Source organism: Alligator sinensis, unplaced genomic scaffold (genome assembly GCF_000455745.1).
Source record: "Alligator sinensis unplaced genomic scaffold, ASM45574v1 scaffold111_1, whole genome shotgun sequence".
In the NCBI taxonomy this organism is placed as follows: domain Eukaryota; kingdom Metazoa; phylum Chordata; order Crocodylia; family Alligatoridae; genus Alligator; species Alligator sinensis.
In genome coordinates this window covers 3,495,593-3,520,371 of record NW_005841875.1, presented here as the reverse complement: position 1 = coordinate 3,520,371, position 24,779 = coordinate 3,495,593, and the positions used below count along the sequence as shown (strand labels likewise).

The 24,779-nt window shown below is 43.3% G+C and overlaps 1 protein-coding gene across 1 annotated transcript in view; it reads right to left on the bottom strand.

Annotated features, from left to right (window-relative positions):
- FSTL4 (follistatin like 4) overlaps positions 1–24,779 on the bottom strand; it is a 565,752-nt gene that overhangs the window by 495,580 nt on the left and 45,393 nt on the right. Inside the window, exons 3-4 of the mRNA XM_014527870.1 lie at positions 20,474–20,523; positions 12,907–13,042 (exon numbers count right to left, since the gene is read on the bottom strand). Coding sequence (XP_014383356.1) covers positions 12,907–13,042; positions 20,474–20,523 — 186 coding nt within the window. The remainder of the gene's footprint in view (positions 1–12,906; positions 13,043–20,473; positions 20,524–24,779) is intronic.

Genomic DNA, 24,779 nt, shown 5'->3' with positions numbered 1-24,779 from the left:
CCTGCTGACAGCAACATTTCTGGTACACAGACCAAACCAAATAAAGGATTTAAAACTCATTTAAGCCTTTGTTCACTGTAACAACATGTTGATATACATATTGTTTTCAAGACAGCCTTGGAGGGGACAGCAATCAATCTTATTCCTACATCCTGCAGGAGAATTCAGACATGATACAGGATGCACAAAGAATAAATTCAACCTTGATGAACATTCCTGTGATTTTTGGTCTTCACTCTTAAAATGGTTGAGAAAAAAAGAAGCCTCATCATCCATTTGTTTTATATCAAGGAAATGCCCTTTTTTGTTTTGTTTGTTGCTTGGGTTTGGTTTTCTCTTTCAAAAAGGGTTTTTAGATACTTAATATAGTTACATCCTAAACTAAAATAGGTTGTTTTCTAGTGGTTTGGGGCTGGATTTTTCAAAGGTGGTCTCTAATGCTCTTTCTGTTGAACTACAAAAACTTCAAGGGCCACATTGTGCAGGCTCCAGCGAAGGAAAGGCGAGCAAGACACAAAATTGAACTCCCAAGCTTCCAAGACAGTATTGCAAGCAAGCAACATCAAAAGACCAGGTAGAGCAAGAAGGAAATAGTGCAAGGGTGAGGTTACCCAGTAGACACAGAAACCATGCTCCACATCTAAAGTAGGAACCTCTCTAGGAGGAGTAAGGCTTCCTATGGCGTCCTCACAGCTTTACAGCTCAACAGTGCCCTATAACAACCGAGAGTTCAAACAGGCAGAGTCAAGCCAACACAGCGGATAGTTTGAGTGGCATGCCTAAAATTTGCAAGATTTAATTTGCAACTATAATTTGTAGGTTTGGTTTAACCATTAGGATTTTTTGTTGTTTACAGTCACGAACATATTGTATTTCATAAAAAGGTGCTAATGAGGCATGCAACATTCACTCAATATTTTTTTGAGTGAGGCAAAAGAAAAATACTCATTATTAGTTAGAGGAAGCTTGATTTCAGCAGAAAGGTTGGCAATTTATATTTGTCCTGTCTGGTATAAACATTCAGAGAAGCTCTGATGGCTCAAATCGCACAGTATCATCTGTTCTTCCATGCGGTATCTAAATGAGATAATTGCTGCATCTCTGATTTTACTCACTACTATTTCTGAACTTCAGATTATAAACCCAGGTATAACTCCATAAATCTCTAACCGAGCACAGGAGAAAAAAAAACCTCACTGAAAGCCTCTTTTAAGAACTGTATAAATGCAAATATATCATTTCCAAAGCATCTAAAATACTTCTTCATGATGCAGAATTCTGGGTACACTAATGGAAAATTCTCCCTCATCCCCTTCACACATTTCCATAAACATGTGATTGGTATACAGACATTACATTTAAGACTAAATAGACAACCAGAACCTGCTAAGGTTAAGCGGTTTATCAATAGGACATCAGAAAGAGTATCCCTCCATTACATTCCTGCCAAAACCAGATAAGCAAAGGGAATTTTATTTTCAAGAACATATATTTTAGTCTGATTTTAACCTCTGCTGTGAGAATCAACCAGTATTTTCCAGCTCAGATATGATTTTCCATGGATACTTGACTGTGACATTATTAGAACTTACCAATTTGATTCCTACCAATGTCAGTTTGTGCTGCAGCTCAGCGTAGAGTAAGAACGCTCAAACTCCTTCGGCTTATTTCTTTTCCCCCACAGGACAGCCTCCACAGAAGTCTTTGGCTGGAGCACTGGATTTTAATGACCTTGAGCGTCAAGCTGTCAACTTTATAGCTATTTAGTTATTATTAGTTACTATAGCTATTTAATCCCATATTTAGTTGTGGCCCCAGTTGCTGTTAGCTGGGAAAATGTGAGCTGAACAATGCAATACCTTAGGTTGACAGAACATTTATAGCAATGGGTTGTCTGGGTTACTCAAAAGAAGGGGCGCGGGCACAGAGAGAGGAGAGAAAAGCAGCAAGCATAGGCAATTTGTAACTGTTGATAAGAGGAATAGTTTCCCCAGTTTTTAATGTATTAACGAGGTGCATTTAAGCTATAAACAGATATCATTCTTGGAATGGGATCAGCTGTGCCTGATCAGGTGTGTCCTACGGGGGCACATTAGGTGACACAGATGCTTCCCACTGTCTCACAGGACCAGGCCCCTGCCACTCCTAGGGCTTCAGGGGCCTGATCCTGTGGGACAACGGCAAACCTTTGCAGACAAGCCCAGGGACATGTGCCCTGAGGAGAATTCAGGTTTAAGCCCCTGAAGCTTGAGAAGCATCTTCCCAGAGCAGCTGGAGAGTGTGGGCAGCTCTGGGCAAACAGGTGTCTACCACTTAAAAGTGGCACAAGTTACTGCCACCAATTGTCACGGCCACAATTTTAGGCCTTTGTAATGCAACAAAGGGCATGGGCATCGGTTTGCTTGGGTTTTGTGTCACCCTAAAAATGTTTATGCTGGCACAAAAACGACGCTGCTTTGTAGCCTTAGCTAATCAGCCATCGGGTCTGCAGATATTCTGCATCTTCTGAGCAAAACTGAGAGCAGAAGTTGCCTTGGATTCTCCAATCAACTGGTATGATCATTTGACAGGTACTTGTATGATAAAGAGGAGGTACAACTTTGAATAATCTGATACAAAAATTGCTCCAACAGAAATGTTTAGATTGTTTCTCTACATTTAAACTCATTAATGCTGAAAGTGGAAGATTCTGACTTCTCCAGCCCCCCCACTCAAATCTGAATTGAAGTTTCTCCATCCAGTCAAAGAGATCACCATATATGCACCCCAGGGAATTCATACATTCATACCAATATCAATAATTAACTTAAGTACCAGGCTATTAGATCCACTGCTGCCTATAATATGATGCAATATGCCTATCTTGCTTTGGGCTCAAGAGCTAAACTTATATATTTCTATACAAGTGATGAAAAAAGCCTTCATCAAAGGATATTTTTCCAGTTATTCAATACTTAGGAAGCTTGTCTCCTACTGTTTGGAAAGAGGAGGGTGTTCACTTTTTCAGGGTGGAAAGCACTCTTATCTGCACATTTGAATTTCATAAATGAAGTTAGAAATGGAAGGGAAAAATATTTTGGATGAAAAAGCAGTTGAACCTATTACAAATATTTAATCCAATATTCTGTTAATCTCCTTGAACCGCAACAAAACAATTTGATACACAAGATAAGATGAAAAGATACAATTTTGAACTGAATCTCCATCACTGTTTTGCTCTGAGGGAAACCAAATCGTCCCCCTCCATCTCCACCACCCAACACATACTCTTCTATTATCCAACTCTAGAAATATACTCCTTACCTTGAGTTAGCAAGACCCAACAGAGCTGAACGACAAATGAGCAATTTCTTGTGCACCTGTTTAATGCATCATACCAAATGACCATCCACCGTTTACCCACTTCATATTTCTACTGATCTCATCTTTTCCTGTCTAGCTGCAAGATGAACCTTCACACACTGTGTCAACTGCACACAACCTCGGTCTCTGAACTGCCTCTCCCTTGATCATTTGTATTTCCTCTGGAACTGTATGTTTCAGGTTGGGCCAAAAGAGAGTTTCTTGTCCTAGAAAAGGATCCTGGGAGATTCCCAGCCTTGCTTTCCATTCTAAGAAGGGTTTGGATATTTTAAGTTTTTAAAAGCTTCATGAAATAACGCTGCAAAAGTAAACCAGCTGGCGAAGTCCTAGGACAGTGATTCAGGAGATGGCAGTTCTGGTTACAAATGTTCGCTAATTCTAAGTCCATTCTATCCAAGGACATAAATGCATTTTATAAAGCACTCATTTTATGACCCCTTTCCCTCCCAAAAAGAGCATGCCAAAAGAAAGCAAGCAACCTTGACAAAAGCCAATGGCAATTCGGTGGCACAGCCAAGGATGGGATTAAAAAAAAAATCTGTCAATGGATCAATCTTCCACTATAATCACTACACATTATGAGCAATCAGTGACTTCAAAATGCTTCTCTTATGCATTGGACAAAAACAGACAATAGCTGGACCAGTGTATAAATATTTTCCATTTCCACATTGTCAAGAAAATGATATTTTTCCTTTGCCAAGGAGTAATAATATTTTCCAAAGCTATATGCCAGCAGTGCATCACAAAACATAACACAAGGATTTCATTTTTGAGATGCAGTGCTTCACAATCTTTTGTTTGAGGAACTCCCACAGGCTGATGGAAGTTCTGCATGCAGATTATCCAAGGAAGATCAGCAGTGCTCCTCTCAGTTACGCTGCAGATCAGAGAGAAGTTTGCTTCTCATTTCAGGGAAAAATTCAAAAAAACATCAAACAAAACAGAACAGAAACTTTGCACATTATACCAGTGATTCCTAACCTTTTTAGATTCAAGGCATCCCTCGTGAAGCTCAAGGCACTAGGTGGTTCTCAGTAGCATATCAGGCAAATAGTTGTTGCAAGATTTCAGCCCTAATAAAACTGCAGGCTTCTCCAGCATTTTTGGGAAGGGGAGAGGGTGGTATAATCATCCCATCAGAGCTGTGGGGTAAATATTGTACTAACAACAAAAACCATGACTTTTCCATTCTTTAAACAAACTACGCTTAAAGTTGTTACACCTGTGATGCATAGACTTTTAAAGGAGATTTAAAACAGTCTGTAGAATTTGGGTTTCGAATGCCGACAACTTAGCATGAAATCCTGTATCGTGGGAGTCATTGACAGAATTCATTTGTTTCAGTAAAGCCAAGATATCCCTCCTAAGCTCTACAACACTTCAAATCATTTACAAGTTTCTTTTAAGCCTGCAAAGTTGTAACTTCCATGTGGTGATTTGCTTGTTTTAATATACATTAAAAAATAAGGAAATATTTAGGAACTCATTTGCTCAATATATTACCAAAAAGTTATTTTTTGGTAATATATTTATATTTCATTTATATTTCAGAATCTGTCAGCACCATGAACACCGCGTGCCCCCGAAGGCTGGGGGGCAGGGCGAGCTTCCGCAGGTGGCAGCAGTGCTGTCAGCAGCAGGGACGTGCCAGAGGCAAGCGTGGAGCTGCTGCAAGCAGCACTGTCGACCAGGGGGGTGGCAAGCATTGGCTGCATCAGCAGCAATCACAAACCGCCCGCAGATGCTGCCAGTGATGTCAGCAGCAAGCTGTGGGGGGGAGGCGAGTGGTGCCTGCGACACCTTTTTGCAGGGGTGCGCATGCACCGCTATGTGCACCCGCGTTTCTCAGGGGGTGTACGTGCACCTGCATGCACCCCCTACACATTGCCAGTGGTCAGCAGCACCCTTGTGACAAACTTCAGAACAGCTATGTGAGGGTTTGAGGTGACTGCAGGATTAATTTCTGGCAGCAAAGACACTACATGTTGGATTTTTCCAGTTTCTGAATTCCAGAATCTGTTGCCCCACCAATGCTAAACTCTTGGTATTAAAGGCCAACCAGCTGAGACACCTCCTCTAAAACATTAATTGCATTTCCTCCTTGTTCTGTTCCTGTTGGCTTTCCTGATCCTAAGTAAGAAAGATGGATCCCATCAACTTCAGTGACAGTTTATAAAGGGAAATCAGCAGCTTGCAAGAACTTCTTGGTACTTTGTACAGCCAGGCTACTAAAGTTTAATCTTGAGAAGGATTGTGACTTCTGAGTCATGTACATTACTGAGCACACTGCTGCTGCTTAAAGCAGAGACTATAACTTAACTTAAAAAGACAATATTACTATTATTAATTTAGTATGCATCAATAGCACTTTTGACCAATATACATACATGTTTGTTACTGCTATTCTAATTAAAACATAACTCAAAGGAGAAATATTTCACAGAATCAACTTTACAATTCTGTTTGCCTCTAGAATGGTCTATAATTTTAAAAGTCTTGAATGTTGAGCATCAAGAAACACACACTGCCATTGTAATACAGATTTAAATTTGTTATCTGTAAGAGCTATACATTGCACATGTAGGGAGAAATCTATGGCCCCAAGTCTTACTTTTATTTTATAAATGCAAAGCACAACCACTATAACTTCTACCACAGACCATGGATAAATCAATTTAGCAATTTTACTTAATCAAAAACATATTTTTTTTATTTACATCAAACTCATTCTTATGTTGATTAGACAAACATTTGTCAAGGTCAGTGACTCATAATGGGTACACGTTTTGATTAGGTTTATAGAGATTTTATATCAGTGATTATTTGACCTGTGAAACAGCCCTTTTCCTCAGTAATAACTAAAATTATTTCGCTTGGCAGAAGATTTTTGCCATTCAACAGTCAGTATGTCTTCAAGTGGAATTACAATGATAACACAATGCTTGAACACAGTGGTACAGCATTTAACTAAGATACATTAGTCCAGTTAGACACCAAAAAGTTGGAACAGAGTTGATCACATGTGCTTGATAATTAAGCATTTCAAAAGTGTGACAAAACAACTGAGTGCCACAGGTTCTAAATCCATGAGAAATGAGTTCATATTACAAGCCAGGAATTAGATAAATTAAATAATAAATAATAATAATTAAAACAGAAGCTAGTATAGCCAGTAGAAAAAATGAACTCCTTGTATAATTTTATTGTGATAAACACAGCGTGGACGCTACATTTTCTGAAAGGGTGTTCTCTGAACGAGATGAGGGTATTCTGAGAGAACAATCAGAAAATCCAGCTATTTCACAATTCCAGTTGCTTGGAAGTTGCATGCTAGTCTTTTTCAGATTTCTATTAGTATTCAGTTCCATGTTGTACAAACACTATTGCTTGTTCAACAAGCCTCCTGTACTGTTACTTTTTTTAATCTGCATTTATAAATGTTATACCCCTTGCAGCTATTTCAACCGCAGTCTTTGTACATAAAAAACATTTCAATATTTTAATAAAATTCACACTTGTTAAAAATCATTTACAGATCTTTGAACAAATTCATTGGTGGCCTCGATCCTTTTACCCTGAGCCAAAAATCAAATAATTGGCATAATAACGTTATGGCTTTTAGAGCAAGGTCAAATGAATGAATGCCTTCCAAGTAGGTTAGTTTTAAACTGGATACTATTATACTAAATACTAAATAGTTTACAACTATGGGCACCTAATACATGTGCCTGATGCCCGCTTGGATGCATGCTAATTAGCATGCATAGGAGCAGATTCGATTAATTGCGTCTGCTGGAACATGCTAATTAGCATGCTTCAGCAGCCTCAGCGTCACATGTATTCAGCATCCCTGCACTTCAAAATAGCAGCAGTGGTGTTTTAATTAAAGCTCGCCAAATGAGCCTTAGTTAAAGCGCCCCTACCGCCATTTTGAAGCCTGGGTTGTTGAACACATGAGAAGCTGAGGGTGCTTTAGAGTGGCCTGCTGTAATGAAAGGGCCCCTCCCTCCCCACCCCAGAGCACATGTAAAGACACTCTATGACACTAGATCACTTGAGTAATGAATTTCACTTCTAAGAACAATATTCCTTTAGAAGGTCAAATTTCTAATGTATTACATGAAAAATGGCTCAATGATTTGAGTGCAAAAAGAATGCCAGGTACTTTAAATCAACTTGATAAAGAAACCTAGAGTGTTTTGAACACAAAAACCTGATCGCAGAGTTTAACCTGTATATAGGAAATTACCAATTTACTCAAATAGAGGATGACCCTGACTATAAAATGACCCCCCAAATATTAAGGTTCTATATACTGAAAAATTATAAATTTGTTATAATCTTCCAGGTATAGAAACTAATTATTGGAGGTTTGCCTTGAATTTGTCCACCTCCCACTGCTACAGCCGGGAAAAGAAATCTGAATTTTCTGCTTCCCCCCCAATTTTTCCCCTGGCAGCCCCTTCTCATTCTCTTTACTGTCAGACCCTGCCTTCTCTGGGGACATGGAAGTGAGGAGCAAATTTGAAAACAATAATTTTGGCATTAAACGTGGCTGTAGCAATTTGCATATACTACCTATGCACATAGTTTATTCAGAAATGAAGCATGTTACCTATTTTTGAAACTGCTGCAAGTTTTAGCAGAGGTGTTTCATAAACATATTTTTGAGCAGCACTTTGGACCAATATCATGCATAATTCATACTACATATAAATAGGTGCCAAAGGCTCGTGATTTACCATGTAGTTTGTTGGGCTAAGCTCCACCAGAGTCAACAGCATCTGAAGCCATAGTGACCCCATAGCTCAGTATTGCTTAGTATGTATATGAACCCCAGAGAACCCCCACAAAGGTTTTATATGCTAATTAGGCTGCACCCATGTATATGTCACCAATCCTGTGATACTCCAAAAATGTATATGTAGATGAGGTGCAGGGCAACCTAGTCTGGCTTCATCTCATGAAGGGTGGAACCACACTAATCGTATGCAACAGAGGGATTTTGGGTGAACTGTGTGCAATGCCGTGGCTCACCATGACTGAAAAAAAAAAAAAAAATCAGTGGTGAGTGGGACTACACTATGGGCACAATCATATGTCTTATTCAGATAGGCTACACTAACCTGTGCTTGTGGTAGGCTCCCATCAGCATGTTTACCTAACATGGGTCATGTGTTATATAGTCATGCTCAGTGTTAGCTGCATTTAATCAACTTCATAGTTTGTTTTCCATTGCTGAGCACATGCTGCTTTTGACAGCAGTATAATGATAGACAATGTATTTAGTGAGTTGTATATGCAATTATAAGATGAGGGGGGCTTCCCACCTCCCCACCACCAAATGCCAACTAGGGGAAAAAAAGCAAGCCTCATTTTGTATTTGTGTAAATACTGGAAATTTACAGTAATGTTAATGGTATAATACCAGTATCTTAAGGTTTCTGTTAAGCCAGATAAACCCAGCATCATAATTTAAGCAGTTTCCACAAGTATAAGCATATAGGTGTGAGGGAGATGGAGAGAAAGAAAGGGATAGCCAGCATCCCAAACTCACCACAGTGCCAAGTGGCTCCAGGAGCAGCATGCTGGAAACACCGTGACACTTTCAGAGCAGCATGAAGCTCCGGATTAGTAAGAGAAGCATCCAGAGCAGTACTTCCAGCCCCAGAGAGGGGCACAGTGGTGGTGGCAGCAGGCAGAAAAGGCAGCAGACTGAACTGCCCCCAGGCTGGGGGCAGCCAGAGGCTGAAGCAAAGCAGCCCACCCAGCCTGAGCAGCAGAGTGCTGGGAGGAGCACCATTCAACAAGCCACATGACCAGCAGAAGCTGAGCCACAGACCAGTACATCCAGTCAACCCAGCAACAGCAGGATGAATTTCAGGGCAGAGGGACCCTGGGTGGAGGCAGACCGAACAAAGGGTCCAAGTATGAAGCCAGTACTTTACCCCTGGGACAGTATCATTGTACTTAGGGGTAAGGGAAAGGTCTGGGGTCTACACCCTTACCCAGGCCTCACATTCCACAATGGGACAGGGCAACAGGAGGCTCCAGAGTTTGTGACCAAACCCTAAGAACGAGGGCCAGGGGGTGATAAAGCCCTGCAGAACTGCCAAAGGGACCTTGAGTGGCAGGCTCTGGGGTGGTTAAGAGTACAACTGTAAAAGGATCTCAGGTTGGGAGGAGATTTACAGTTTGTGCCAGTGTAGTGAGCCAGCACTGACTGTTGCTCACGGCATAGAGACTGATATAGGGCCACTGAACCCAAGACTATACTTTAAGGGCTGAGCTAACTAATTGGCAGCCACAGAGGCTCAGCGGGAACAAGGCCACAGTTGGATCAGGGCCAGTTGAGAAGACAACTGCGATAAAGAACGTGTACCTTTAGAGCCATCAGAGACTCCTGACAACATCCATCTGTGTCGGAAACCAGATATGGTTGTGGGGGCGGGTAAGGGGAGATTTGGAGTCCCACAGAGAGAACAGGGGAAGAACCTGCAGCTCTTCTGTTCCCTGCTGCACCGGATGATGCCCACCGAGGCAGGACAGCAGAGTGGGAGCCCGAGCCCGCAGCCTGCACCCACCTCCACCCCCTCCCTGAACACAGATCTGGGGGATGCCTGTTTCCCCTGCCCCCCAGAGTGCACACAGCACTGGGGAGCCAGCCCCATTCCACTATGGGGAACTGCCTCCCGTAAATTACATCAAAGTCGTGGCAGACAAGGAATATAACATCAGATAGGCAGACCGAGTGACTAGTCCACGCGCTACCACATCACCACCAGTAGGGCGGAGATCCCTGGGAAGGGGTCTCAAACCATATAATACCTACAGTCGGCACAGTAGGTCCCAGCTACACATTACATATATTACACAACTAACTAGTTACACAAATAACTAGTAAATCTCACATCAATTTAGACTGGCCACATGTGCAAAATAATTATCATACAATAACTGGTTAATCGCACGTTAAATATAGACCAGCCACACATGCAAAGTAATCATCACTTGATAAAAATGACAGCTATAAGGAGTCAACCAACCACAAAGGTAGTACTTGAAAATGTGTAACAACTCTATAACTGGTTTCTACCCAGCTTTAATTTGAACATGTAGCAGGGCCCTAATATTCATTAAGATGCACCTGTAATGCACTAAGGAGTTATGCCTTGTGATCAGATTATAAGGTTATTTCTTTGTATCAAGTTCATCATTACCAGGGATTTGGGTTTTCTGTTTCCCATGGAAAAACGGAGTAAACCGCAGATTTTACCTTTTACCAGCAGCAAACGCAAATTTCCCATTTTACCAGAGAAGCCAGTGGATTTTGCAGTTTGTGATGAGCCCTCTGCAGGCTGGCAGAGTTCCAGCCTGCAGGGGCCTGGGTGGGAGAGGGAGGAGGGCAGTCAGGCAGGGGGAACCCTGTGCATGTACATGCACATGGCCCCAGGCAGCCTGGAGAGCAGTTCCCACAAGTAAGTGTGGGGGGTGGGAGGTGGGGGGTGGAAATTGAGCCCCCATAGGGAGGGAGGGAATTAGGTAGGGCTGGGACTGGGGCTGCTGACCAGCCAGGCAGTGCATGGGGCTCAGGGCCCAGGGCTACAATGTGCAGCTGCAGGGCCACAGAGGGGAGTGGGATGGGGCTGTGAGTGACTCAGCCAGGGAAAAGAGTCACTCCCCACCACTGCACACACTTCCCAGGAGAGGGAGGGGAGCAGGAGGGACCCACACCCCACAGATCTGTGCATGGGGCAGGGGTGGGGGCAGGAACAGACTGTGGGCTCAGGCTCCCACCCTGCTGCCCTACCCACAAGGCCTCCACAGCCAGGTGGGTGTAACCCAGCATGGCAGGGAACAGTATTAGCTGCATGAAGAACCTGCTTGATGCTGTGAGCTCTGAGCTGCCCTGGTGATGCACTCCCTGTGCACATGGCTGCAGCAGGGGCAGTGGCATGGAGTCACACCCCTTAAAGCTGCCACGTGTGCAGTGGCAAATTGCCAGGACTGCATGAGCTCACAGCAACAAGCAGCATCTCCACGCAGCTCTTCTGTCCGTGCTGCACCGGATCATGCCCACTGGGGCAGGGCAGCAGGGTGGGAGCCCGAGCCCACAGCCTGCACCCACCTCTACCCCCATCCCGAACACAGATCTGGGGGATGCGGGTTTCCCTGCCCCCCAGAGTGCACACAGCACTGGGGAGCCAGCCCCATTCCCCCTGCCCAAGCCCACACAGATCTGGGGGCGCAGGATCCCCCTGCCGCCTGGGGGGTGCATGCTCCCATAGGGAGCCAGCATCCCCCACCCAAGCCTGCAGCAGGCAGCAGGGAGGAGCTGGGCTTTGGTCTGCTGCAGCAGCTGCAGCCTCCTGCCAGGGGAAGGGGGCCGTGGAACTGGGTCCCAGGCCTTATAGCCCTGGCAGCTGAGGCCCCCCTCCAGCAGGGCTTGTGGGGGCAGGGGGCTGTGGGTGGGGGCTGAGGGGCACCAGCAGGGGTGGGGAGGCAGTGGTAGGAACTAGCAGGGCAAGGAGGGTGTGGGGTGGGAATGAGAGGCACGAGCAGGGCCAGGGGGACACTGTGGGGGGCCTTTAAATTTAAATAATGGATTTGGGGGGGAGTGTTATCAGAGAATTTGCAATTTTTTAAATTAGAGAAAACCATGATCCCTGATCATTACTCACTATTACTCTTACTGCTTGCTTTTAGAAGTCCTTTGCATTTTTCCATTTTATATATAACAAGCCTCAGTTCTGAGGACTGTAATACAACATAGCCTGTGGAGGCAGGGACAAAGTTCCCAGTAATAACCTTAGCAGGCCACTAAAATGACTAGTGGCTTATTCCCATTTTACAAAAAGGAAAAACTATCATACAGTAGGATTTTTAGATCCTCAGATGAAATCCTTAAATAATGACAAAACAGTCCCTATGATTAATATTGTATATACAGATTAGATTCCTAAGGCAAGTCTACACTGCTTTTGAGCAGCCCCACACCCTATTCACTCACACTCTAAGTGAACTTAATACCAAAAAAAAAAAAAAGATAGCTATAGGTTGTCACATAATCAGGTATGCCCGGCACCAATAACAGCAGCTCCGTTATATATTCTTGGTGTGTAGGGTCAAGGCTGTTTCGAGGATGGTGCTCCCTGCCACAGTTGGCGGCAGCATAGACCTGCCTGTAAACCCTAATCCTACAGTGAGGTTGAAATGGGTGCAGGGCTCTGCCAGCACTGTACCTGCTCCATGACTGAAGGGTTAGATGCTGAACTATTTGAGGCAAGTATTGCATTTTCAGAGGTGTTCATGCAGCATCTAGCAAACTGAGGACTGAGTCCTACAGTAATATGGTGATAATAACACTTCTGTTTTATAGAACACAGACTACAGTTTCTCCACCGTCTGCCTCAGCAAATATATTTCTTTAATGTACGGCCTTATTTTTCCTTTACCCCACTGAAAAAGCTAAAAGCAGAATTAGGCAGAATACATACAAAAGCTGAAATGGCATCTACAGCAGAAGCTGATAAACAGTACCTCTTGGCGCAACCTCCCGGCATCCAAATCAAGTCTTCTGCTCCTGTCTGATTCCATCCATCCCCACGAGGCTGACAGGAAAACCCCAAGCAACATGAGAAATAATGAAAAGCTTCTTGGTTTCATTATTTCAAGCCTATTGAGAACAAGATGACAACAAATCAAACATGATCATTTGAAATAAACCAACAAAAAACCCACCATAGAAACTAGGCAGACATTTCAGTTAACTTACGATGCATATATATTTAATAATTGCCCATGTCCACATGGCTTAAGTGCTAGAAAACTGAATTCCGATGTATAATCCTATCAAGTTGCGGGCATTTTCTTTGGAAACTTCCATATATAAAAAACGGAGAGTAAATGGTGAAGTGTCAAGAGTCTAGAAGAGAGTGGCACTCAAATCTTTGGTGCTTTTGAAAGCCCCAGGTGCCTATGCTCAGTACAATGCCAGTGCTTACAGTGGGGTGACAACAAGCATCTCTATTCTGACAAAACCCTAGTGAAGCCAGTGGTGGTCCACATAAGTGCAGCCATCCTCCAGATGTAATGGTTTGCTACCCATTGGTAAAAAATAATGTCACTTACCGAATCTCCCTTCTTTCTTTTGAATGAGTACCAACCTAGTTAGTCTGCAATGGCAGATCCCTGCACTACTAACTACTTCCATTAGCTTCACCCAGGCTCTGCATGGGGGCAGGAAGTCTATTTAAAACACAGCCACCACAGAATCAGGGTCTTAATGTAAATGTGAGTGCTTAAGCACTAAGCAAGTTAAATGTTGAGTAAATAGAAAGACTTACATTTTGAAAAGAGTTCAAGATTAGTTCCCAAACTATAGCCCAATTTCCCTCATGGATCTGTAGTACCCCTTGGAGAGGAGTGTAAACATTTCCATTATATCCCCAAAGAATATTGTGTCTGGCAGGTGGTGCTTCCTTTCTCTTTTCCCTGCTCCCCTCCCCTTCTGAAATGGGCAGCAGTTCTCTTCTCAAAATTCATTATCTTTTCAGACATGTGCCTTTAAGTTGGCTTTTGGGAGCCCCTGTCACCTCCAGACTCCCTCCTACCATTATTTTATTGACAGGCCACTGCCAGATTTAAAAGCTGGTTCCAGACCCATGAATAAGGGAATTCTCAGGTACAGACAAGGGTCCCAGGACACAAAGTAATCAATACAGAGTGGTATTCTTGTTTGCAGGCATACTTGAAAGTAATGCACATGTCACCTGCTTTAGGAGGGGGGTTTTTATTTGATTTTGAAGTTTGAATAAACCCAAAGCAAAATCAGGTGAAATGGAAAATATGAAACCCATGAAAAATTTGGCAATTTCACTGTAAGGTTGGACCAGATTCATTAAAAAAATTAGTCATCCTTAGCACAAAAAGAACCAGCAGCTTTCTATGAAGATGCACTGAACAGTATTTGTGAAAGCCATAAGAGTTCTGGGCTTGGGTGTTCTGTAGCACATATTTTGCACAGATTTCCATAGAAATGACAAAAAATATTTCCATTTGAATCAATGCAAGTTTTGCTCTTAGCTTCCACAAGAGATGCACTTGGTCCTCCTACTGGGTATATTATAAAAGCCTAAGCAAAGCAAAATGATTTGGTTTTCATAGTGAGTGGACAGACCAGTTACTGCTGGGATTGGGAAAAAAAACCCCAACAACATTTATTAACAATGCAACATCTCTGTTAAAAATCAAATCAACCTAGAAGTTGGTGCAAACACCTGGAATGAACTTGGTAGAATTACATCTGGATGTATATGGTATGTGGTTTGTCAGAAAATTAATTCTATAATGTTTTACAATCACTAACTGACTTTTCTTGCTTTATAGTTAGGCAAAGTGTCACTCTCTTGCTTCCCAGGGCATGCCAATTTACAGCAGGGTAGAATTTAGTCCTAAATATTTTGTGTGCTCAAATTTGTATTATTAATAAAACATGCACAGATTATGGTTCTATACACTCAGCAGCACAGTTAAGTCATTGCTGTTTCTCAGTACTATTTTAAACACTGGGAATTGAGAGAGATTTAACCAAAGTCACTATATCAATATGCTACAAGTACAACATTACATTATAAACCAGTCTTGCACAGCAATACAATTCCCTACATTTTTATAGAGGTATTGTGCATCATTTGTTGATACCATCACAGAAACGATAACAATTTAATTTTGCAGTTCTGGAGAGCTTTGACTTATCTGTTGTTTGGAGTTATGACTCCAGAGCACAAACATCAGAGAACTAGCCAAGCCAAAGTATAATTAGTAAATAACTCCTAGGAAACACAATGATATTTGGATTAGGTTGCATGTCATAGTTGCATATAACATTAATGAAACTGTGCAGCAATTGCCATTCTGCTAATAATCCCAATACATATTTTAGTGTAATTTGTACAGCTAATATCTTTCTTAATTCAATTTATAGATTGCTCTATTTTTATTGCACAGTGCCTGACAATATTTTAATTAGCTTTACTTTTAAACAGTGAAGTTTATATTAATGCTCAGTGTAGCTCTGAATGGGCTAAGCCAGATACTACTCACATACTAGAAATATAAACTATAAAATAAGTTCTGTGATCCTTAATAATGCACAATTCTGATTTCAAGTTTACAGGTCCTACCATGTTCTCAGTGGTATCGTCTTCCACTGAGTTGGTTCATGTAAGGATTGATTTAGTTTAATAGGATCTGGCCAGATCCTTGCAGAATCTGGCTTCTAATTATAATAGACTGCAACTTAAATCACACTCAATGAAAATTAACGTAATTATGATTCAAAATCCACCAAGTTCTTATGAAGGACTCCTTTTTATTTTATTGTACATGGGCACAGGCTCATCGTTGTCAAAGTTTTGCTAATAGTTCTCTCCTCACTAAAGAGAGATGAAAGCTTGAACCTGCTCACATGAGAAGTTTTTGCTCAGGTGAGCAGGAGTTTGAAGGCTTGAGCCCAGCACAAGTGTACTGTTTTGCACAAAAGGAGCAACTATTGAACAATGTCCTTGGGCAAACATTAGGAAACTCTGAAGAATCACAAAAACCTGCCAAACACCTCTTCTTAGCAAACTTCACATGAGCAAGAAACAAAAACGAAAGGAAAAAAAAAAAAGAAGGACTGATTCTAAAATACTAGATAACCAAGTCTAAGTTTTCAGTAAATCTGATTTTTAGTATGCTTAAAATTAACCACCAACTTAATTCTTGGGCTACCTGCATTGACTTCAGAGGAATTACATTGGGGAAGCTTGCCCTAGCAGTTTACATGAAAGTATATGTCCCATAAATGCTGCCAGAATAAAAACAGTTTAAGAATATCCCTTCTTAACAAATATATTAGCTCATGCGTAGGCTAATAGAGCATCGGACCCTAGTTATTGTAGTATAAACTGAATAGAAAGAAAACCTGAAGTGTACAGAAGCTAATAATATGGTCCATGGTCTAAAGCCTTCCCTCTGCCCACCCCATTAAAAACACAGGGGTCAACTTGAAAAATACTTGCCAGTCATATTTTCTATTTAACCAAGGAGAAAGGCAAATTGTTTAAACAGGATGACTACTACTACTTTGACATATATGCCAAACAGTAAAACAATTAGATGTCTACATTAATCTAACTACCTTTCTGCCCAATCATGGAATTGTTTTTAAAATTATTTTTCATTATTGTAATAGAATTAAGAACATTTTTTCCAATAGAAGTTATTATTTTTGTTTCAGTTTCTAGACTGGTGTCTCCAAAAAGACCAAACATAATAAATATCGTGAAATTCTGTATCTTTCCTATTACAGTTCTTCTAAGAGGAAATTTTTAGGACAATATAAAGTAGTGTAAACTGGCTCCATTGAGATGATAAACTGATCTGAGTTCAATTTGCTTTTAGCTTCATAAGTAATGAGTATTCTATCATCTGCAAAATCATTTAGGTGGTTGTACTTTTTGTAGATCACTAGTAAACCTATAAAATGAATCAAGAAAATCAGTTAAAGCTAATCTTTCAGCAAACTATAATGAAGTTAAATTATATTTCAAATTATTTATCTACACTATTGCTGATTAATACTTTATATTTTGATGAATGAGGTGCCTAATTAGTATCAAGTGTAATATGTAAATATGTGTAATATACTCTACTTCAGGCAGAGAGCATTTTGTACAGGTTGTCAATAATAGCTTAATACTTTTAGAACTATTTGTTTTGACCTATCCTGCCTTGCTCAGTTTTGCCAGGTATTAAGTGCTCCTAGAGAGATCCTAGAAATCTTATATTCATCTGTTTGAATGAGAGTGAAGCCCTCATAACCTTGTTGTTTCTTTAATTATTGCACCCTTTGCAAATTGACCTTTCCACAAGGTTATTTTCACGGGGGTTTTTTGTTATGCTCAGATAAGTGTTTTCCCCACAACATCCTCCCCCTGCCCCTCATTATGCCACAAAACTGGCTAGTTAGAAAGTCATAAAGGAAAAAACTGTTGCACCATCCTAAATATTTCAGAAAGGGCAAAGTAGGAGAGGAGCCAGGTATTTTATTAAGTCAGCATTATCCAATGCCGGTTGCAAGGTAAGAGTAGCAAGTGATGAATGCAAAGATCACAGGCTGAAGGCCATCCTCAAGTGAAAGACTGATGGGCAGCTCCAGATTATTACTTTCCCTCCCAAGGTAACTGAAGTCCATAATATTGTAAGTAGAGTCCCTCTGCCTGGTACATCACACAGATATTGCCTGTAGTTCAGGGCAATGACATATTATCATCAGATCACCTTTTGCAGATAGCTTAATGGATCATAGCAGTGGCTGGGGGTGAGGGGGTGAAATTAAATGCATTTTACACACATTTCAGGGGTGTTGATTGTAGCTGTGGTGGTCTAAGGATGTAAGCAGACAAGAGTCTTTGGATAAATCTGGTCTCTTTTATTAGACCAACTCAAATAGTTGGAAAAAATCTTTTTTGCAAGCTTTTGGGTACAAACACCCTTCTTCTGGCAGAGGGAGCATCTGCACACATTTAGAAGACCAGCAAACAAGCAGAGAGATTTAAAAAAAAAAAACAAAAAAAAAAAACTTTGGCTTTTTAGTACTGTTTTGATGGTTGTACACTTTTCCCTGCCATCAACTTTTGACTCTGTTTTTAGAGTAGGCAAAAACTGGTATCCTCCTTGCTGTTTAGTGGAAACTGTTACTGGTGCTCCCGCAGCTGAAATTAATTCAAAACAGAGGTACTCTGGCCTATACCAGATATATGCAAAAATAATTGCACCCGTTCAACCAGCCACTCTGGGCGCGGATGACTAGATAACTAACTACTGTGAAATGTTAGACACAACCCGATTCATACTTGTGTCTGTGCGTTTGTCTGCTCAGGTTCCCGAAAGATAATTATGGTACACCTGATTTGCTGGCACATACATCGGCATTGCCGCGCAGCAAATGGAACCCTACAAGGACCCGGCTCCCCTCAAGGAGCCGGGCTCTTCAGCTACCCCAGGGGGAACTTTTTGGGTGCTGTCTGAAAAGGACTTGGCCTGGAACAAGGTTGAGCCTAGAGCCAGGAGAGCAGCAGAAGCGACACCTAGGGGGCAAGGAGGGGAAAGCAAGGAGCGCAGGGGAGGCATTTCAGGACCGGAGCTGTGGACAGCGCATCCCCTCCGCGTCCCCCGCGCTCCTCCCCGAGCTGCCCCCGCGGGGGCGCAGAGCCAGTGCTCAGGGTCTGAAGCAAACGCCCCTTCCTCTCTCTTTCCAAACTCTGTGCATCACATGGAGGAGGAAAACACGACCCACGCATCTCCCCGGGGGCTTCTCCCCGTCGGAAGGGGAGCGAGGCAGAGGCTGCCCCGCTCCATCAGCCCTGCAACTTCCCCTGGGACGCACCAGCCTGCGCCTGTGGCATCAGTCGGGGGTGGGGGTAGGGAGGGAGTGGAAATCAGCGACCAGTTGCCCCAGCCCCGGCCCTTTGCAAACAGAAGCAGGTGATAAATGAGCTCCGCTTCGGCCGTTTGGGGGGGAACGGAGGGAGGTCCCCAGCTGCCCGCCGCAGGCCGGGGCTGCACGACCCAGGCTCTGCCCGGAGTTCAAACAAACTCCCGGCCTCCAAAGTGGCCCTGGTTATCCCAGCAGGGAAGCAGACACCTGTTAGACACGCCTGCCCTTGGGGGGGAGTGGGGACAAGTGCTAGCATCACGAGTCTGCTGCTAATAAATCGGATTGGGGGGGGTCTCCAGTGTGGACGTGGGGGGAGGGGCGCAAGGGAGTGTTGAGCCAGGTTTCCCAGCCAAATGGGCTCCCAAAATGGGGCGTGGGGGGGGAACCCGAGGCTGAAGGCGGCAGATCTTGGAGCTGATACGCAAAGCCCGAGCCTTCTCTCAGTGCACAGGCTCCTGGCTCCTAAATCCCTCCGGCTGGCTGCATAGGGATGCGTCCAGGGTGGGGGAGCGGACCTGGCAGGTTTCCCCGAGCCCCGCTGCTTTGTGCCGAGGCGGCTGCAAAATTAATTTTGCATCTCTCCCTCCCTCTCTCCCGCACACACGCAGACACCCGGCAGCGCTCCCCCCACGCCGCCACCGCTGCAAACAGCCGGGCTGCCGCCTGCTCCAGCCCCTGCTGCCTGGCAAATTAAAAAAAAAAAAAAAGTCTGGCTGCTAAACTGAGGGTCATCTGAGAAGAGGGAGAGAGCGATCCCCATGCCCTGAGCTCCCCAAAGGGGCCAGGGAGCTCCTGAAGAAGGGGCAGGGGAGAGAGAGCCATTGCACCGCAGGGTATTTTTATAAGCAGCGCTTCGGGCTTTGCTGGTTTGGCCGGTGGAGAAGCCAGCTCTCCCTGCTCATCGCAGCTCTGCTGCCTCTGCAGTTACTGTAACACGTTCAAACTTGTAAACCTGATCAGGAGCAAGGGCACAACCAGGGGGAGAAACGTCTGGATAAGCAGCTTTTGCACACACACACACACACACACACACACACACACATAAATGAAGTGTCAGAAGCTATAGCGGCTGCTCATCTTTCTCCCCGCACAGCCTCCGGTGTTGCTTCCCCCAAGCCCACGATCAAGACCCGCCTGAGGACCGCGGGGAGAGCTCGCCACTTCTCCGGGGAGCCGGGGGCACTGCAGCCCCCGCCAGGTCTCCGGAGACAGCCCCGGGCTCAGCAATCCCGGGTCTAGGACGCTGGGTCAGGACTAAAGTCTGGCGTCTCCGGAGCTGCTGCTGCTTCCCCCCGCTCCCGCCGCAGCCCTTCCCCTGCATCCAGGAGCACAAATCGCCCGGTGCATCCGCGGCTCCCATCTGTTCAGTGAATGTTGCAAACTCTTGTCACTCATCATTAAGTGAGTCTGATTTAATGCCACCGTGATCAGCAAGCACCCTGCGAGCCTGCATGTGGCTTGAAACTAGAAGGAAATGAAGAGCATTGCAAAAATAAAAAATAAAAAATCACAGCATTCATACATTAACCTTGCTCTGGGGAGGGGGGATAAAAAAAGACTATCCATCTACCCCCCCCCTTCCACCTCCCACCCCCCACCCCTGGCTTGTCTCCTGTTACTTACCTGTAGTATCCCAGGGGCACAAAGTGAGCACAGTTTAAAGCATGTAGCAACTGGAAGAAGAAGAAGAAGAAAAAAAGATGTCAGACTTTTTGGTGGGGGTTTGGGGTTGTTTTTTGGCTTTGGGGGTTTAAAAACAAAAAGCACAAAAGCTCTTTATGGGGAAAGGAGGAGAGAGAAGTCTGCAGGAGCGCCGGGGGAAGAGGGGAGGCGATCATGAAAGGCTGGACACTGAAGGAGGGGAGAAAGAAAAAAAAAAAATCATGGGAAATTAAAAAAAAAAAACAACCCAAGAGCACAACAACACAGTCGTGGGGGAGGTTTCAGTCGCAATCCAGGAGCTATGGGGTGTAAACGCGGCTTGCTGAATCCTGCCCTATTTCTGCTGTCTGGACCAGGGCTGCCTGACGTCACCGGATCATTTGCATATTCTACCCAATAGCTGACACCTGTGCGGCTCGGAGCAGAGCTGGGAGGAGTGAGTCCCAGACACCCAGATGAGCTCTCCCTCTCCAGGAGGGGCAGGTAGGGTGGGGAAGGGCAGGGACGAGGGGCTTGGAGAGCTGCAACTCCAGCTAGACAGGGGATTTGTCAGCAGCATAGTAGCAATTACCAGAGTGAGATGCTGCTGTTTTTCTAGGTATGGGTAAAGGTAAATGCCCATCCTCCAGCTGTCTCCTCCTCCTTATCACTAGGGAAGCTCAAGGGCAGGGCTGGGAAGTGACAGCCGAAGTGACCTTCAGCAAACCACTTCCCCCTCTCTGTGCCTCAATTTTCCTACCTGTAAAGTGGGGGTAATCCCATTCCTTTTAGTGTCCTCAGGCTTGATTCACTGCTGCTTGCAAAGCAATGGACACAATGTTAAAAAGGGGCTGGTAATAAAGTTTGCAATGCCCATGTGCCTCAATTTTCCTACCTGTAAAGTGGGGGTAATCCCATTCCTTTTAGTGTCCTCAGGCTTGATTCACTGCTGCTTGCAAAGCAATGGACACAATGTTAAAAAGGGGCTGGTAATAAAGTTTGCAATGCCCATGTGCCTCAATTTTCCTACCTGTAAAGTGGGGGTAATCCCATTCCTTTTAGTGTCCTCAGGCTTGATTCACTGCTGCTTGCAAAGCACATGGACACAGTGCTAAAAAAGGGCTGGTAATAAAGTTTGACATCTCAGTAACCACTGTCATGTTGCCATCTCCTGCTGGTTGAAAAGTCATGTCATTCAAGCTGGTATGTTCATGGTGGACCTAAGTGTGCATTCCCTGCATCTTGTGGCCCTTCAGACCATGTCAATGGGTCTGTAAGACACTGGTACAATCAAATTAGTGCACCCACTTTGCCCTAGTCTAAATAAACTACACAAAGTGCAGAGCCAAGGCAAATCAGCCTCCTGAGACAAAAATGCCCTTTTCACGTCCAGCTTTGAGTCAAGAAATGACTCGAGACAAGCTCTGGGGTTAAACTATGGGGACTATGCTGTGAGTGGCTGCTCTTAATCTCAGTTCATCAGGAGGGCATTTTTATGACCTTTGATTAGCTTAGCCAGAGCAATGAGGATTGCGGTAAAGGGTTGCTTGGCAGGCAAGCGGCAGGAGTTAAGCAAACAAGCACCAAGGACAAAATGCATTGAGAGATTGATTTGTCTGCTCACCAAAAGTAATAAGCTTCTATGTAGAGCATTTCCTGAGATCTCAAAGCATGTCAAAACGGTCATTACCTTATCTTCAATTCACCGATGAGCAAACAGATCATATGGTGAAGCCAGGGTCAGAACCTAACCTGAACTTCAGTTTTCAAATCCCATCTAAATGACTGGGCAAAGCACAGAGGTAACTTTCATTAATTCATTGGTATTAGGTTCCCCATAGTTTAGCTTCAGACTGATTTTGGCTGCTGTGTAAGGGTACCATTGTTCCTCTACTTGGTTTCCAAAGCAAGTCCCCATTGACACAGCTCCAGATTCAAGATTACAAATTTTAAGGTCTACAGGATAAGAAATAATACTGAGTTAGTGGGATTAGGAAGACCAACAGCTGCATTGCTTAATGAGGAGGACTGGGACTCCCTGGCAGAAAGCTAAAGGAGCTGCTCTAATTCCTAAGGAAAAGGTGGAAAATTTATTAGCAGCAAACGATGCTTAGAGAGAAATCCTCTGAGAAGATGCTGGAATCTGAAGTAGGTTAACCCTAGAGCTATGTGAAATAGTCATCACTAGATTCAACATACTCTGAACTCTATACACACACTCTGTAGAGCTACTATAAAAATTCAGTATTCCTACCCTGTTTGCAGCTGAGACAGGGCACACTTCTTATGATGTCAATGCACTATCATGCGATGACTGCTTAGACTTTTGAGTTGGATTATTAGGTTTTGACACAATCAGGGCTAAATAGGATTTCTTTGAATGGCTGTCCTGCTCTGAAGAGGCAACAGCATGTGCTCAGGAGAAGAGGAGGCATTATACCTCTAAATGGCATTGGGTAAGGACCTGGTCACTGGTGCTCTCTTTCCATCAAAACATCAGTCTGGGAAAGAGACATTGTGGGGCTTGTTTGAGTAAGAAACAGGATTTATGAGCCAGAGGAGGATGGTAGAGCCTTATGTAAAAATTCTTTAAAACTAGATCTAGGTTAGAGAAGGACCAGGGCTACAAAATCTAGATTTAACTTTAAACCTTAGAGGTATTCAAGCTCTTCCTATCTAGTTAAAACCAAGTCAAGCCTCCTTATGTTAAGTGCATGTAATTTATTACAGCAAGCCACATTTGTCCTCAGACCTTGGGTGCACAGCCACTCACCATTAGCTGTATCCAAAATTTTCTCATTCTTTTGTTTGCAATCCTCCTCTGCTCAAGTGTATATAGAATTTTTTTTCTGACATTTTTAATGGAAAACTAAAGTTCTGACTGAACAATATTTTACAAAAAAAAGTTTGATTCTAACAGAAAATTGATTTTTGTTGAAAACTATAACAGGTTCTCAGCTTTGGGTTGAAAATGAAAATACTCAAAATCTGAAATGCTGTCACAATGGCCCCTGCTACACATTCAATATATTACACAATTAACTGGCTAATCGTGCAGTAAATTTAGACCAATCACATGTGCAAAGTAATTATCATGAGATAAAAATGACCATTGAGCTATAAAAAGAACCAAGCAGCTGGAAACCAGTTAGTGCTGAAAATGTGTAACAATTTCATAGCTGGTTTCCATCTAGCTTTTATTTGAATGGGTGGCAGGGCTCATGGTCTCACATTCCTATTCTCTTTCCTTCACCCAATTAGACTTCATCTCATCTCCCATCATATACTACCTCCATTTGCTCATGCATCAGGGGTGGTGTGGCCAGAACAGAGGATGTATACAGTTAAGTGGGTGCAATAGGCGTCTAAAATATAACTCCCATAAACCACTTCAGTAGCACATAAGAGTCCAAGGATTTCAATTTTCAGTCTTTCACCAAGAGCTTCAATATTTTTGACCATCTGTAATTGCTATTTTTACATTTAGACCATTTTCCTTTTGTAAAATCAAGTTTGCTATTGCTCCAGGCACATTTTTTGTGCCAAGGTAGATTTAAACTTCTGCATGATTTAATATTAAAAATAGCTGTTGATCCAAACCAGTGGGAAGGTAAGTAATTCTTGGGGAGGGGAAATGGAGAAATGAGAGGCAGGGTAATAGAACTGTTCAACATGGAATTGTGACACTTTGTGAAATGTTTCTCACTTTGAGACAACTAAAATTACATGTCCATGGTTGTCAGGAATCCAATCTCTAAAATTATATTCTTTCTCCTCCTCACTAAGAATGTTTTTAAATGTTTGGGGGAAAAAACAAATATATATACTTAGAATACGGTATCACTGCAGCTAATAGCATTTTTAAAGTTATGATTAGACATGTAGGTGAGAAATATATACCAACCTACAGATTAGGCCTGTGTGAATAGGGAAGTATACATTTCGGATTCAGCCACTTCAGAGGATAGTGATTTGTTTTGGTGATTTGAATCACTGTCCCCATTCAATTCAGCCAAATCGGCTTTGAAAGACTCAGCACTGATTCGGAGAGATTCGGTGATTCGGATCAGCTGGGGAGAGGCAGGCACAACCAGGCAGCTGCAGGTTCTCTCATGGCTCCTCCTGCTGTGCCTGCCTCTTCCCGGGTGGGGAACCCCCATGGCTGCCCTGCATGGCCCCAGCCTCCCGGCACTTAAAAAAAAAAAAATTATTTTAAAAAGCTACGCACTCACCGGCTACAGCAGTGGCAATCAGGGCCTCTGGGCACTCATGGCAGAACCCGCCTCCT